A 17,370-nucleotide genomic window follows, 5' to 3' on the forward strand; every position below is an offset into this window, starting at 1 on the left:
ACTTTGGTTTGGAGGAAGAAACCTATTTCTATAATTTATTTAATTAAATGCTTTGAAAAGTTTCTATATCAAATAAATAGGTTAAAATTATATGATTGCAACCATAATTTGTTTTTTTGCATGGGGTTTGTGTGTGTGTGTGTGTGTGTGTGTGTGAGAGAGAGAGAGAGAGAGAGAGAGAGAGAGAGAGAGAAAATGCTAAGGGCCTTTAGACTACACTTAGTGGTGCTAGGGATATCATGTGCTTCTAATGATTGAACCCTGAGGCTAGATCATAGTAGGCATGTATTCTAGCTTTTCCCTGAACTATCTTTCTTGTTATGGTGCCATATAATCATTGAATGAATAATTTAATTTAAAAGTTTTTCTTCCTTACTGTTTTTCTCTCTTTAGTTTTGGCAGAGCCTGTTGAAACCTCTCGATGGACAGAAGAAGAAATGGAGGTTGCAAAAAAAGGTAAATGGTAGTTGTAGCTCTGAGTATTCCTTAAAGTTTGGTTTGGTTTTACATTTTTTTTTTTTAAGGATTAATAGTCATGAATGTGTTAGAACTGATTTGATAGTTTCGTAATGGCAAATAGAAGTTCTTTTTGATAGTGTTATCCTTGTAAATTGGGCCAGTTTTGCCTTATAGAGATCCATTTTTGAGGATTTTAAAATTATATTCAATGTAGTTTTACATTGAATGTTGTAAAGAGTCTCTTTACAAAGTGTGAACTTTGTAGACATAGCAAGATTTGAGTCTGTCTGTCATTCTTCTATCTATGTGCCCTAAAACTTAGTTTGGAACATTATGATTTTTGGGGGAGTGAGGGGTTGGGTCACACCCAGTAGCATACAGGGGTTACTTCTTGCAGGCTTGGGGGACCAAAAGGAGTACCAAGGATCCATCCCAGGTTGGCCACATGCAAGGCAAAATGCCCTATTCACTGTGTTATTGCTCTGCCCCAAGGAACATTATGTTTAAAAAAAATCTTTTTATTGAATCATTGTGAGTTAGACACTTACAATGTTGTTGATGTTTGAGTTTCATTCATACAAAGTTTCAGTGTCATTTCTTCACCAGGATATACTTCCTGCCAATGATGTCCCCAGTTTTTCCATGATCAGTTTTCCTCCCACCTCCTCCCCAACCTGCCTCTATGGATGACACTATTACACTATTCTTTGCATGTGTACTCTCTCTCTCTCTCTCTCTCTCTCTCTCTCTCTCTCTCTCTCTCTCTCTCTCTCTCCCCCTTCTCCCCCCCTACTCTCACTCCATCCCTCCCTCCCTGCCATTGCTCCAGCCCCTTCTTCAGTTCTTGTTTTTATGCCACACCTGGTAGTGCTCAAGGGTTACTCCTGGCTCTGCACTCAGAAATCGCTCCTGGCAGGTTCAGGGGAATATATGGGATGCTGGGGACCGAACCTGGGTCCGCCCCAGATCAGCTGTGTGCAAGACAAAACACCCTACCACTGTGCTATCAATCCCGCCCCTCCTTTAATTCTTCTTTTAAAATTGCTTTCAAGTAAATGAAGTTCTGTTTACTTCCTTGAAATCTGAGTGACAGTCTGGCTGAGGAATGTGTTCTGGTTGAGGTGTTAATTTCATTGAGTTTCTTTCTTCTTCTTCTTCTTTTTTTTTTTAAATAAAGTATTGTATTCAGACTAGAGGATCTCATTTGATATGCTTGCTGTAAAATGTAGGGACTCTTCTTTGTATATAATTTTCTTCTTGATCTTTCTGCTTTCAATATTTCAGTCTGGTTTTTATCATTCTGATTAGGGTGTTGTCTTGAAGGCTTTTTATTTAGGTCTCTTTTAGCTGGTACTGTTCTGGTGTACTGGATCTGGATGCACGCACTCTCCAGCTCTGGGAACTTCTTAGCTGTGATGTCTTTGGCTGTTTGGCTGTTGCTTCTTCATTAGGGTTACGATCCTAATGGAGTTCCATTAGAACTCCAATGATTTTTATGCTTTTCCTCTTGAATTCATTTGAAAGTTCTCTTATTTGGTGTTCATTTATTTTGAATTTTTCTTTTCATTTTTTGCTGTTGTCTGAAGGTTTTCTGCTTCTTATCTTGGAGCTCATTGATTTTTGTCCTCAGCTACTTTTACTGTCCAGTCAAGGTACCTGCCAACATTTTTAGTTTGAGCATTTCTCCTAGTAGGGTTTTTTTTTTCCCCCCTTCATTTCTGCTCTTTTCTTCTTTTTATTGACTGGCAGTTCCACTGTTTCTTTGAGCTAATTAAACATCCTGAAAATTTCCTCTTTGAAATCTTTTTTTTTTTTTTTATTTTTGGGTCACACCCATTAGCGCTCAGGGGTTTCTCCTGGCTCCATGCTCAGAAGTTGCTCCTGGCAGACTCGGGACCATATGGGATGCCGGGATTCGAACCAATGACCTTCTGCATGAAAGGCAAATGCCTTACCTCCATGCTATCTCTCCAGTCCCATGAAATATTTTTTATAGAGTTTATATAAGTGAATATTTCTGAATAAGACTTTGGTCCTCCTCTCTTTGTCCACTTCCTAGAGTGGGTTTCTGCACTGTTTTCTTGTGGTGTCTATGATAGATTGAGAGTGATTTTTTCCAATTCACTGGCCAGAGAGGACTCTTGGGAAGCTTTGTGGGAGGTTGTCTCTTCTTTACACATCAAAACTATTCCCCTCTATTTTGTTCTGTGTAACAAAAGTTCAGCCCTCAGCACTGGTTCAAGGAATGAATTCTTTGATTTGAACTTATTGCTACTGTGTAATAAAGGTTCTGTTCTTTGTTCCTTCCATAACTACTTTGGTTTTTTGAGGGGTTGTTGGTTGCATTATGGGCTAATTATTAGTATGTTTGGGTAGCCAAACTACCTTGTTGAAAGTTCAGTACACAGGCCAAGATGTGCTCTTTATTGGAAACGGAGAGGGAGAATATCTCATGACTGCATTATCACTTGTGGGAGAAGGAAGTGGTTCTTTTCCCACCAGATCCGGAGGACTCTTCTTGGGTCCTGATGGGTAGCACACAAGTGAGTCAGATAGGTATGGAGGTGCTTACACTGAATGGGCCACTATCTTGGGACATCACACCTTATACCTTTCTTGGGATCCCTCCCTCCCTCCCTCCCTCCCTCCCTCCCTCCCTCCCTCCCTCCCTCCCTCCCTCCCTCCCTCCCTCCCTCCCTCCGCAAGGTAATCACTGTACCTGCTGTGCTATTGCTCTGGTCCTAGGATGTACTTCTTAAATTGTTGGGTTGATGTTGGGCATGTGTCCATAGTATATTTTTGTTCATATAGTTCTCTGTATATGATTTTTTTTGTGATATTACAGGTTTTTAAAAAAACTGATTATTTTTTGAGGGAATTGCTTGATTACAAATGGACCAGAGACATTGATTATTGTCTTTTAAATGGAGTCCTATAAATTTTATGCTAGTAATTTATATATAATTTTATTTATATTTATATTTACATATTATCTCCAAAGATGGTATATCTAAACATTCAGTGTATATGTGTTATCCATTACTCTGTCCAATATTGCCCTAGCTCTTTGTGAGCCTCTCAATATAAATAAGTTTGGACTCTTAAAATAATTAGCATGTTTTATAATTTCTGGGTATAAAACTTTGAGCATATTTTATAAGTGAATCTCTTAATGTTTATTTCTGTAAGGGAGGGATGGTGGGATGGAGGGAAGGTAGGAGAAGGATGGAAGGAAAGGAGGAAGAGAAGTAGGAAGGAGGAAAGGAAGGAAATCAGGAAAGAGGGAAGAAAAGAAGGAAGGGATGAAGGACTGAAGGAAGAGAGGAAGGAATGGAGAAAGGAGAGAAGGAATGGAGGATGGGAGAAAGGAGAGAGGGAGAAGAAGATAAGGAAAGAGGAGAGGACTGTTGAAGTCTTTTAATAGTTATTTTAATAAACATGTAGTGATTTCACTTTTAGTTTTAGTGTTAATGATTTTTAATATGATGATCACATTTATTTTCTTATTTTTCTATTTGATTTTTCAGTTGACTGTTCAAATAATGTTTGATTTTTTTTTTTTTTTATTTAAATATAGGCCTGGTAGAACATGGTCGTAATTGGGCAGCAATTGCCAAAATGGTGGGAACCAAAAGTGAAGCTCAATGTAAAAACTTCTATTTTAACTATAAAAGGCGACACAATCTTGACAATCTCTTACAGCAGCATAAACAGAAAGTAAGTATTTCAGAGATACTAAATCTTTACTAGCAAGTTTGTGTGGTAGCTTAAGGTTTAAGACTTACTTTAAGAGAAATAATTCTTTGTGCTTTTGTTTATTGCATATACCTATAAAGAATAGTTTTTTTTTTGTTTGTTTGTTTTTGGGCCACACCCGTTTGACGCTCAGGGGTTACTCCTGGCTATGTGTTCAGAAATCGCCCCTGGCTTGGGGGGACCATATGGGACGCCGGGGGATCGAACCGCGGTCCTTCCTTGGCTAGTGCTTGCAAGGCAGACACCTTACCTCCAGCGCCACCTACCCGGCCCCAAGAATAGTTTTTTTTAGCACAGGTAGACTATTTCTTTTTTACTGTCCAGAGTAAAATTTCTATTTATAGTAATGGTAATTCAGTTGTAGTGAATAATCTTGGTTTGGAAAATATAAGCAGTTTAGAATTAGAACTAAAACTTGAAGACTAAAACTTTGGAATGGGGGCCAGAGAGATATTACAATAGATAAGCCCTATGGTTCCCTGATTCTACCAAGAATGATTCCTGTATGCAAAGCAAGTCGTAACTCCTGAGCTCTGCTTGGTGTGGTTCCTCAAAACAAATCAACCCCCCAATATAGAATTTTAGATGAACTTCCTGTGTCTATGTTGAGTTAGCTAGTTTTGGGATTTTTTTTTTTTTTTTTGGTTTTTAGATCACATCTGGCAGTGTTCAGGGGTTACTCCTTACTCCACATTCAGAAATCACTCCTGGCAGGCTCTGGGACCATATGGGATGCCGGGATTCGAACCAATGACCTGCATGAAAGGCAAATGCCTTACCTCCATGCAATGTCTCTGACCCCAAGTTAGTAGCTAGTTTTTATTTTGAAAATATTTTGTGAAGAACAGAGTGCTAGTACAGTGGGTAGGGAGCTTGGCCTTGCATGCAGTCCAACCTGACTCGATTACCGGTATCCCCCACATATGGTCCTCTGAGCCCCACCAGGAATCATCCCTTAATACAGAATCAGAAGTAATCCTTGAGCTAATAATAGCTAAAATTTTAGATTTCTTAAAATTTCTTAACAAGAGCTCTTGTTCTCAGAGTGGTTCCATTACATCAACATCATTTTAATAAAAAGCTAACTTTAAAGTTTTTTTCCTATGATTTTGACATTTCATCCATAGTGTTGGGTGAAAGAGCTAGTGCTTTAGCTTAATTCATAATGGGGTATCACAGTGTAAAGTACTTGATATATTTTTTATCTGCAAACATTTGCGATTTTTTAAAAATTGCAAGTTTCACGTAAGAATGTCCCTTATATGAGCTGGAGTAATAGCTCAGTTGATTGGAGTTGCATGCTTTGCAAAAAGAAGACTAAGGTTTGATTTCTGGGGAGTATGTGGTTCCATGAGACCACCAGGAGTATTCTCGAGTGGTACTGTCACTCAGGCTTAAGAATAGAAATTTAGGGGCTGGTGAGGTGGCACTAGAGGTAAGGTGTCTGCCTTGCAAGTGCTAGCCAAGGAAGGCACATGAAGGTTCGATCCCTCGGCGTCCCATATGGTCCCTCCAAGCCAGGGGCAATTTCTGAGCACTTAGCCAAGAGGCCCAAAAAACCAAAAAAAAAAAGAATAGAAATTTAGCCTATAAAATTTCACCTTGTATGTGACTCCGTAATTGAAATATTATTGTTTTACTGTCTTAATGCATTAGATTGAGTTGTAAGTAGTATATTCTTATCTAAACCATCACTATTTGAATGAAAGCATTTATAATTTTTTACTTTTGTAAGTAACAAGAAATCCCATGGGAAAGACTGATAACCTAGTGAAATAAGCTCACTATTCGAACATATTGGTTTATAGGGTAAGAGGCATATAGTAGAGAATTAGTAGGGTTGGGACCTTCTGTTACAAAGGCAGGATACCTTATTTACATATATTTGTTTATAAATATAACAAGTAGCTAGTATCTTGCATTTAAATTTTTTCACAATCTTACTGTTTTGTTTCAGTAGAGGAATGACAATTTGACATCTCTAAACATAATTTAGAGATGGGGTGGAGTGGAGATTAGTACTTAGTAAAAGAAATTTGGTAATACTTATTTGTGATATCATCGAGTCATTTTTTCATAACTATATAAAATTATATAAAAAATTTTGCTTTTGGTCCATATGTACTGGTGCTTGAGGGTTACTCTTGGCTTTTGGTGCTCACAGAACCACGTGGTGCTAAAGATGTAACTAAAGGTTTCTACATGCAAAGCACACACTCAAGCCCTTTGAGCGATCTCCCTTGTTTATAGTTTTTTTTTTTTTTTTTTTGAGGAGTTACACCAGGCAATTCTCAGGGCTTATTCTTGGCTCTGTGTTCAGAGATCACTCCTGTGTTATTTGGATGACCATATGCAGTGCTGGGGATTTGAAATGAGTTTAGCCATGTGCAAGACAAAAATACTAATCCTCTGAACTGCCAAAATTCTTGTACTATCTTCTATCTCTCCTTCCCAGTTATCTTTTTATGTTATTTATTTATGTTTGAATACACAATGTTTTTGGCCAAACCGAACTGTGCTCAGAGTAACTGCACTACTCTGATAGCTCTTGGGGATGCTGTGAATTGAACTCAGGCTGGTGACAAGTGAGGCAAATGTCATTCAGATCTGCTGTAGTATCACTTTGGCCACACCTGCCCAATTCTTGTTTGTTTGTTTTTGGTTCACACCCGGTGGTGCTCAGGGGTTACTCTTGGTCTGTGTGAAGAAATCACTCCAGGCAGGCACAGGGGACCACATGGGATGCTGGGATTCGAATCACTGTTCATCCTAGATTGGCCACATGCAAGGCAAATGCCCCATCACTATGCTATCACTTCGGCCCACCTGCCCAATCTTTTTTTTTTTTTTTTTTTTCCGGTTTTTGGGCCGCACCCGGTGGCGCTCAGGGGTTACTCCTGGCTCTATGCTCAGAAATTGCTCCTGACAGGCACAGGGAACCATATGGGATGCTAGGAATCAAACCAATGGCCTTCTGCATGAAAGGCAAATGCCTTACCTCCATGCTATCTCTCCATCCCAAGCACCTGCCCAATCTTAATGCTAGCAAAGAAAGTTTATTACAGCAGTAGCAGTACCAGAACTTGACATGCCTTAAAATAGGAAAATTTAAAACAAAATTTGCGTTGCTTCTGTTTTTTTGGCTAAGATCAAGTATAAAATACTTGTTGCTATACAGTTTTTGTGGGTTATTATTAATAAAAATATTTTTGAAAAATTTTAGTGTTTAGCTTAAGACTATTTGATATTTTTAAAATGGAAAGTATAATTACATACGGCCATTCTGGTTCTGTTTAAATAATTACATATATACTATGTAAGAAAGAAAGGAAATTGGGCCGGAGTGGTGGTGCAATGGTAAGGCGTTTACATTGCACGTGGCTGACCTAGGATGGACCACGGTTTGATCTTCAGCATCCCATATGTTCCTCCAAACCAGGAGAGATTTCTGAGTTTAGAACCAGGAGTAACCCCTGAGTGTCACCGGGTATGGCCCAAAAACAAAAACAAAAACAAAAACAAAAAAAGAGAGAGAGGGAGGGAGGGAGGGAGGGAGGGAGGGAGGGAGGGAGGGAGGGAGGGAGGGAGGGAGGGAGGGAGGGAAGGAGGGAAGGAGGGAGGGAGGGAGGGAGGGAGGGAGGGAGGGAGGGAGGAAGGAAGGGAGGAAGGAAGGAAGGAAGGAAGGAAGGAAGGAAGGAAGGAAGGAAGGAAGGAAGGAAGGAAGGAAGGAAGGAAGGAAGGAAGGAAGGAAGGAAGATAGATTTTTTTTTTGGTGTCACGCCTAGCAGCACTCAGGGGTTACTCCTGGCTCTATGCTCAGAAATCACTGCTGGCAGGCTCAGGGGACCATATGGGATTCTGGGATTCAAACCAATGACTTTCTGCATGGAAGGCCTTACCTCCATGCTATCTCTCCAGCACCCCCCCCCCATCTACTTTTAATAACTAGATCAGGAGTGTGGACCATCAGCTGTGAGCCATATAAGACCCTCAAATTCATATGATCTGACACTAGTTCATGAAGAAGAGACAGATTGCCTTTTATCAGCTACACATAAACTATCTGCCTTACAACCCACAAATTATTTTTTAAATATTGAAATGATCCATATGGGGCCGGAGAGATAGCACAGCGGTAGGACTTTTGCCTTAGACGCAGAAGGATGGTGGTTCGAATCCCAGCATCCCATATGCCCCCTCCCCCCAGAGCCTTCCAGGAGCAATTTCTGAGTGTAGAGCCAGGAAGAACCCCTGAGCGCTGCCAGGTGTGACCCCCACAAAAAAAAGAAAAGAAATGATCCATAGAAGAAAATAGGTTCTTTCCCCTTACTCTGAAGAAGTGGAATTATGAACAGTTACTTTTTTTTCTAAACAGAGTTTTCTGTTTTTTATATTCCAATGAATATGTTATTTTGGGAAGGAGTGAAATGGGTTCACACCATTTTAAGGATTATTTCAGGTTGTACTTTATAGTATTCTTCAAGCGACCATGCAGTATGAGGGACCAAACTGGTCTAACCCTTCTTCATTAAAGCAAGCACACTAATCCTTTGAGCTATTTTCCTGGCCTGTGCATATAGTTTTATTTGAAATCAGTGTTATTTTTCTTTTTTTCTTTTTATTTTTTTTGGTTTTTGGTTTTTGGGACACACCCGGTGATGCTCAGGTGTTACTCATGGCTGTCTGCTCAGAAATAGCTCCTGGCAGGCACTGGGGACCATATGGGACACCAGGATTCGAACCAACCACCTTTGATCCTGGATCGGCTGCTTGCAAGGCAAACGCCGCTGTGCTGTCTCTGGGCCCAGTGTTATTTTTCTTTTAAAAATAATTTTATTGGACCAAAGAGCTAGTATAAGGCTTAAGTGCTTACCTTACATGTAGCCAACCTTGATTCTGTCCTTTGTACTGCATATGGTCTCATACCCCTAGGAGTCGTCCCTGAGCATTTCAGGGTGTGTTTCTATTCCATCAACCAATTGTTTTGGCTGGAAAAAGAGTGATGTTATATCTTTTGACTCTTTGTACATGCATAGTGGCATGTAGTTCCAAGAAACATTTCGGATGTAAATTTTGTTTATTGAATGAAGAAATGAAAACTACACAAAGACCAGTTATGATCACCTAGACATTACACTTCAGCCAGAGCAGTTGTGAAACTCATAGGCTTTTTGCTTAGCATATTTAGCATGTGTATATAAATACCAGAAAAGGTTTTTGTTCTTTAACTATTAAGATCATAAACATCTTAATATTTCTTACTTTTTTAGGCTTCACGAAAGCCTCGTGAAGAGCGAGATGTATCTCAGTGTGAAAGTATTGCTTCCACTGTTTCTGCTCAGGAAGATGAAGACATTGAAGCCTCTAATGAAGAAGAAAATCCAGAAGATAGTGAAGGTATCTTAAACATCTCACATTTAGGTTCGACTTCTTTTAACTCAATTAATGCAGGTTTTAGGTTAGTCACTTGACTGTTTAGGATTTGCCTCTTTGAGAAAATAGAGTATCAGCGTTTTTTGACAGAGACTTCAGACTTGAATACAGTTTATTCATTCAATGGAATATTTTTGTAGCACTTGAAATACTACATGTACTACAGTAGCCAGAAGTTCTTGAAGATGGCAGACCTACTTGAGATGCTAATGCCACCATAAACCTACACGCCTACACTGTCTTTGTGTGTTTATCAGTGCTACATTAATTTTTAATTGGTATCTTTATTACACTTCCCATTTTTAGTTTACCATTATAGGAGTTTTAGACATAATAAATTTTCCCCCACCCTCCAAAATTATAGGTTTTTACAATTAAACTTTGTCTTAGTGGGTCTCCCCTTCATTTTTATTGTAGCACTATAATTTACCAAGTTGTCATAATATAGTCATTTAATAGCCAAACACCAATCATTAGTCAAACACCAATCCCACCAACAGTATGACCTCCCTTCACCAGTGTTCCAGTCTCCTACCCAATATCATAGCCTGCCTCTGTGCAGATACAAACAAATGTATTTCATATTGTTTGTTATAGCACAAAAGCAAATGAAATTATCAACACTTAGATTCATTCAGGTCAATTTGTGTTGCCTGGCTGTTTTTCTGTTGGGAACATGCTGGAGCTGGACAGGACACGCTGGGTTTTTAGCATTAGTTTGGGTGCAGGGACACTTGGCCCAATCCCATTTCACAAGGAAAGACCCAGAATTTTCAGCCCTGTAGTCTGACTACTAATCTGTTCTGTATTTGTGTTCCTTTTTTTTTCTTTAAAGCTCATATAAATTATTTTAAATATTATTTGTCTTTCTGTACCTAAATTATTTCACTTTGCATAATGGCCTATAGGTTTCTCCATCTATCCATGTTGTTAAAATGACAAGATCTTTTTATAATGGCTGAATAAAATTCCACATATATGTGTGCATCTAAATTTTTATTTTATCCATGGATTAATAAAGACTCAAGTTGCTTGGATGTCTTGGCTATTATGAGTTTGTTTTTTAGTTTCCATTAGATAAATACCTGGTATAGAATTGCTGAATTTTATATAGTAGTTTTAATTTTTGTTTTATAAGGATATATTTACTGTTAGCACCAACGTGCATTCACAAATATAGTTTATAGGGATTTCTTTTTCTCACGTTTTCTATATTTCTCATTTATTGTCTTTTTAGTAATGAGCTGTGTATCTAATAGGTATGAGGTGATAGCTTACTTTGTTCTAGCACCCTCTCTTTGCTATTCCAGAGCTAGGCAACCCCCATTTTAGGGGCTTTTGCATGTACTAATCTGCTTGGATAATTCCCCCTTATCTAATGGTTCTCTTAATTTTATTACTTACTTATTGCATTTATTACTAACTGATAGATCATGTATTTATTGTTCATTATTCCACATTGGAATGTCAAATGTATTAGAGTGTGGTTTGGTTTTTCTTCGTACTGTAATATTAGTAGCACATAAACAGCAATACACAAAGCTGTACAATTCCTCTAGAACTTAAGTATATACATGTATGAATAAAAGATTGAAGTGGAGGCCAGAGAGATAGTACAGCTGGTAGTATTCTTGCCTTTCACACATTGTCCTAAATTAATTTTTTTCTTTTCTATTTCAGCCTCCCCAATTGTCTTAATTTTTTAAAATCTTTGTTCCATATGAAAATTTGTTTTTCTAATAGTGCTGTGGGCAGCTGATAGCTCAAAGGTTGCTTCTAGAATAGCTCAGGGTATAGAGATTGAGCTTGGGCCTCTGGCATGCCAAATAAGTACACTAGCCCTTTGAACCATCATTCTAGCTTCTAGAAATCCTTTTTCTTTTTTGGGGGTGGGGGGTTGGGCCACACCCAGTGACACTCGGATTACTCCTGACTATGTGCTCAGAAATTGCTCCTGTCTTGCGGGACCATATGGGATGTCAGGGGATCAAACTGCAGTTTGTCCTAGGTCAGCTGCATGCAAGGCAAATCCCCTATTGCTGCGCCACCGCTCCAGCCACTGGATTCTTTTAAAAAAAAATTTTGGCCCGGGGTAGGGGGTTGGGTTACTCCTGGCTCTATGCTCAGAAATCACTCCTGGCAGGCTCAGGGGACCATATGGGATGCTGGGATTTGAACCACTGACCTTCTGCATGCAAGGCAAATGCCTTACCTCCATGCTATCTCACCAGCCCTGATTTTTAAATTTTTTTTTTTTTTGTGTTTTTTTTTTTTTTTTTTTTTTTTTTTTTTTTTTTTGGGTCACACCCGGCAGTGCTCAGGGGTTATTCCTGGCTTCACGCTCAGAAATTGCTCCTGGCAGACACAGGGGACCATATGGGAAGCCGGGATTCGAACTGATGACCTCCTGCATGAAAGGCAAACACCCTACCTCCATGCTATCTCTCCGGCCCCCGATTTTTAAATTTTTAACATCACAAATAGTTGGTCTAAATATCTTAATTTGGGGGGGGGAGGGGTCACACCCGGCGGCACTCGGGTTACTCCTGGCTCTGCTCAGAAAATGTTCCTGGCAGGCACAGGGGACCATATGGGATGCTGGGATTTGAACCATGGTCTGTCCTGGACGCAAGGCAAATGCCCTGCCACTCACTGTGCTATCTCTCTGGCCCCTATCTTGGATTTTTTTTTTTAAATATGTAACGCTTCACAAATTTGCATGTCATCCTTGTGCAGGGGCCATGCTAATCTTCTTTGTAGCGTTCCAATTTTAGTATATGTGCTGCCGAAGCAAACTCGATATTTTTTAACACTTAGTATCATCTCATACTAACTCATATGGTAGGATATATTTCTAATATCCATGCTATATTATATTGTTTTATCAGAATAAACATTAAAAAAGAAAAAGCAATACTTTCTAGTATTGATATATGAATCTAATGCTCTAGAATTAATAGAAGGTATCATTCAGAAATGTAAATTAGTGAAACTTAACCATAATCATCTACTTATCATATATTGTAACCCAGCAGTTACTTATTTTCCAACTGGTTATTTTTTTTTTTTTTTTTTTTTTTTGTGGTTTTTGGGTCACACCCGGCAGTGCTCAGGGGTTATTCCTGGCTCCAGGCTCAGAAATTGCTCCTGGCAGGCACGGGAGGACCATATATGGGACGCCGGGATTCGAACCGATGACCTCCTGCATGAGAGGCAAACGCCTTACCTCCATGCTATCTCTCCGGCCCCCCAACTGGTTATTTTTTATAAATAATAATTTATCATTTAAAAATAAATTAAACTGGGGCCAGAGAGATAGCAATGAGGCAGAGCTTTTGCCTTGCATACAGAAGGACGGTGATTCAAATCCCGGCATCCCATATGGTCCCTCGAGGCTGCCAGGAGCGATTTCTGAGCATAGAGCCAGGAGTAATCCCTGAGCACTGCCAGGTGTGATCCAAAAACTAAAAATAAATAAATAAATAATAAATTAACCCCTTTTACTATCTCATAGTTTCCTATATACTTTAAGCTCTGTTCCTAGACATGTCTCCTATTTCACAGTCAAATCTATCATATAAGTATATCATATATAAAATTGGCTCTATAATGTTTGCATATCTGAAGGACTAAATCTTAATCTTATTCTAGAACATTTCTTGCTTTTATTTTCTCAGGGAATAGCTTTTTATATAAACTGGTTAAAGTTTAAGAAAAAAATTTTACAAGAATTTTTACTGGACATTCGTAATTAGTTTTAGGGAGTTATATTATCTCATAATCTAATTAAATGAAAAACTTAGAGAACTGGGGCTAAAGCAGTAGCACAGTGATAGGGCTTTTGTCTTGTATGCGGCCGACATGGGGCAGACAGGGTTCAATCCCTGGCATTCAATATGGTCCCCCGAGTCCAGGAGCAATTTTTGAGTGTAGAGCCAGGAGTAACATCTGAGCACCACTGGGTTTGCCCCCCCCCCCCAAAAAAAAAAACAAAAAAACAACAACAACTTATAGAACTTATTGCTGCCAAGAATATCTCTGCACTGTTGAAAGTAATGCCAGGATCTGGTATAGAATAAATGTTAAGTAAAGTTTAGCCATTAACTTATTTTATATTTTTTGCAAATGTATTAGTTTCTTGTGTGCCTAAATGATAAGAACACATTTTCTCTGTTTATTTTTTGTTGTTGTTGTAGTTATTGTTGATTGAGAACCACATCTGGTGGTTCTCCTGGCTTACTCTGATTCTAGTCTCAGAGACCATTCCTGGTGGGCTCTTCTTGCTATACTATCACTTGGGCCCTATAATCCCTGTTGTTTTGTATTTTGTGGTCACAGTTAGTGATGCTCAGGACACACTCCTGGTTCTGCATTTCAGGATCACTTCTGGTGGACTTGGAGGACCATTTGAAATGCCAGGGATTGAACCCAGGACTGCCACATGCCAAGAGTCATGTGTCACGAATCAGCATGTGCCATACTCACTATATATCACTCTTCTGGTTCCCCACTCCCACCCAGTTTTTATAGCATTATAGTCTTGTCAGAGAAAGAACCAGGCAAATTATATAATATTGAAGCGGAAACCAGTAAACGTGCTTTAAGAGTAGTAATAGCATATTTTATTTTTTTATAACAATACATTTTAGTTTCTTTTAGGAAATTATATGCCTTTTTAAGGTATTTATTTGATATGATAATAAAATTGAAAGAAACTTAAGTGTGAATGGCATGCATGAAGTTTGGTAGAAGATGCTAGTGTCATTCATGAAACAAAGATGACTAGTGATGGATAGATTTAAAGGACATATTTAGAGCATTTGTCTGGGAACTATTATGGGAATAAAGAAGTGGAGTTTTACCCAAGTCAATAGAGATAAGAACCAGAGAGACTGTCCATGGTAGGAAGCTTGCCACAAAGAGTGGGGTAATGCAGTTTTGGCAGAGGAGGATCACTATGAAAATAGTTGTTGGGAATGATCACACTGGATAAAAACTGGATGCTGAAAGGAGGTGAAATGATATGCATGATACTCCTTCAGTAACCGTATTGCAAACCAATGTTTAAAAGCAAAAAAAGGGAGAAAGAGATAGAGAAGAAAAATGTCTGCCATAGATGCAGCAGTGGGGAGGACAGGAAGCAAACTCTGTTGATGAAGAGATGGGTGTTGGACATTGTATAAATGAAACTCAGTCATGATCTACTTCTTAATTATATCTCACAGTGATTCAGAATAATTTAAAAAAGAACATTATTCTCGGTTATTAACAAGGATATAAGGAGTTGCCCCATAAAAAGGATTTTTTTTTTGAGAAATTTTTATTTTAACCACAGTGGATTAAAAATCTTTCACAGAAATATTTTAGGCACATAGTGACATTGAATCATGGGTATTCCCATCACCAATGTTGTACTCCCTCCACCCCTTTTAAATAGGTTTTTGATTTAATTATAGTAACACAGGGGGAAAGTTGGGGAGTTTTGAGTACAAGTACAGTATAGGACATATTAAATTTGTTATTCCTTTGAGGAAATAATGTCTGAAGACACTAAAAATGTATTTATGGAGGATCCAGAGAGATATTTCAGTGGATAGGGTGCTTTCCTTACACTTGGCTGACCTGGGTTCCATTCCTGGCATCTCATATGGTTCCCTGAGCACTATCAGGAATGATTTCTGAGTGCAGAGCCAGGACTAGCACCTGAAAATTTTAAGGAAAACAGGCGACTATATCTACATCTACATCTCTATCTATACCTATATTTTTCTACATATACATACTTATGGATGCAAATGAAATAGGGAATTACCAGTGTTATAGTATTAAATGAAAAGTATGTAATATTCTAAAACTTTGCTAATGTGATTGCTACTGGATAACACATGGATATATATGACTCTTGAAAGAGATTAGTCCAAATTGAGATGTGCTGAAAATGTAAAATATAATCAGACTATAGAGAGTGCTAAATACAGTAAAACATTTTAATACTACTTTTCTAATTTTATTGTGGGCTAAATAAAATATATATTGTTAATTTAACCTATCTCTTTTATGTGTAGCTGCCAGAAAAATTAAAATCACAGCTTTCAACTCACTATATTGCTATTGGTCAAGAGCGGTTCTAGAAGCTTAGTGCTGCTGGATTGAAAAAGTAATGCAAGAAACAAACTGGTAGAAATGCAATAGATTGCTGATAATTACTAGAGTATATTTTGTTGCTTTTGTTTCTTCATCTTCCTATGTTTGAAAATTTAATAATTTTTTGTGGGTTTTTTTTTTTTTTTTGAGTCACACCCGGCGGCACTCAGGGTAACTCCTGGCTCTGTGCTCAGAAATCGCTCCTGACAGATTTGGGAAACTATATGGGATGTCAAGAATTGAACCTAGGTCTATACTGGGTCAGCTCTGTGCAAAGCAAATGCCCTATCGCCGTGCTATCTCTTCGGCTCCGGGGTGGAAATCTAATATTTTTTAATCATTGCAAGCTTTAATGCTTTCATAAGATCAGGGCAGTATCATAATTCAGGACAATTTGATTTTTTCTTTTTATACACTTCGGAGAATTTTAGCTTTTTCAGTGACTTAATACTTCATTGAGATCGACCAGCTTAAGCACCTATTTTCAAGTATGGCTTCTGTCACCACCTGAACATGTTCATTATCAGATTTTCATGCTTTATCATTATTTTTAAGGTGCTGAAAATAGTTCTGACACAGAAAGTGCTCCTTCTCCTTCACCAGTTGAAGCTGTCAAGCCCAGCGAAGAGAGCACTGAAAATGCTACTTCTCAAGGTAACACTGAACCTGTAGCTGAGCTCAAGTCTACTGAAAATGCACATGACACATCTCCCTCCTCATCAGTTCCTAGTACAAAACCAGCTGAAAATGAAAGTGTAGAGGCCCAGGCGAGTGACAGCACCAGTGCAGAGACAGCTGAGCCAATGGATATCGATCATCCCGAGCACAGTGCTGAAGTGACTTCTGTTGTTGATCTCCCCACAACTACCAAAGCAGACTCTGTAGATATTGAAATGAGAATGCCAGAAAACAATCCATCTAAAGTTGAAGATGATACCAAAGAAAGAGATCTGGATAGAAGCAGTGAGAAGACAGAGCCTCCCGGTGAAGATTTGTTAGTGACTCAGCAAATAAATACCCAAAGGGCTGAGCCCCAATCAGACAATGATTCCAGTGCCACCTGCAGTGCTGATGAAGATGTGGATGGAGAGCCAGAGCGGCAGAGGTGAGGCTTGGTTCTTCAGTATTATCCTATTTATTCTATTGGTTGCTAACTGAAACATGAACAACCAATGCTGTTGTACTGATTATCTCTATATAAGCATTAGCAAGTAAAAGACACTACTGCTACTACTTAAGTTATGATGCTTTTCATCTATGACCAACAATAGTCGGTAAATAAACAACAGTTATATAATCATTTTTTTGGTTTTGCTTTCAGGTCACATCCGGTAATGCTTAATGGCTATTCTGTTTGTTTGCTTGTTTGTTTGTTTGTTTTGGGCCACACCCAGTGATTCTCAGGGGTTACTTCTGGCTATGTGCTCAGAAATCACTCCTGGCTTGGGGGACCATATGGGACGCTGGGGGATTAAACCGTGGTCTGTCCTAGTTCAGCGTTTGAAAGGCAGATGCCTCACTGCTATGCCACTGCTCCGGCCCCAAATGGGTCTCATATGAGACCCTGGTGCTATCAAG

General features: G+C 38.8%; 1 protein-coding gene and 1 non-coding gene across 7 annotated transcripts in view; one reads left to right on the plus strand and one right to left on the minus strand.

Annotated features, from left to right (window-relative positions):
• Positions 1-17,370, plus strand: part of NCOR1 (nuclear receptor corepressor 1) — a 170,247-nt gene that overhangs the window by 77,204 nt on the left and 75,673 nt on the right. For all 6 annotated transcript variants that reach the window (XM_049776733.1, XM_049776734.1, XM_049776738.1 and 3 more), the window contains 4 exons: positions 394-456; positions 4,037-4,176; positions 9,486-9,612; positions 16,348-16,897. In XM_049776733.1, the coding sequence (XP_049632690.1) occupies positions 394-456; positions 4,037-4,176; positions 9,486-9,612; positions 16,348-16,897 (880 nt within the window). The remainder of the gene's footprint in view (positions 1-393; positions 457-4,036; positions 4,177-9,485; positions 9,613-16,347; positions 16,898-17,370) is intronic.
• On the minus strand, positions 12,340-12,444 carry LOC126015198 (U6 spliceosomal RNA). The gene has a single exon (XR_007498087.1). It is a non-coding gene; the product is annotated as a U6 spliceosomal RNA (small nuclear RNA).

This window comes from Suncus etruscus, chromosome 7, assembly GCF_024139225.1.
Source record: "Suncus etruscus isolate mSunEtr1 chromosome 7, mSunEtr1.pri.cur, whole genome shotgun sequence".
Classification (NCBI taxonomy): Eukaryota; Metazoa; Chordata; class Mammalia; order Eulipotyphla; family Soricidae; genus Suncus; species Suncus etruscus.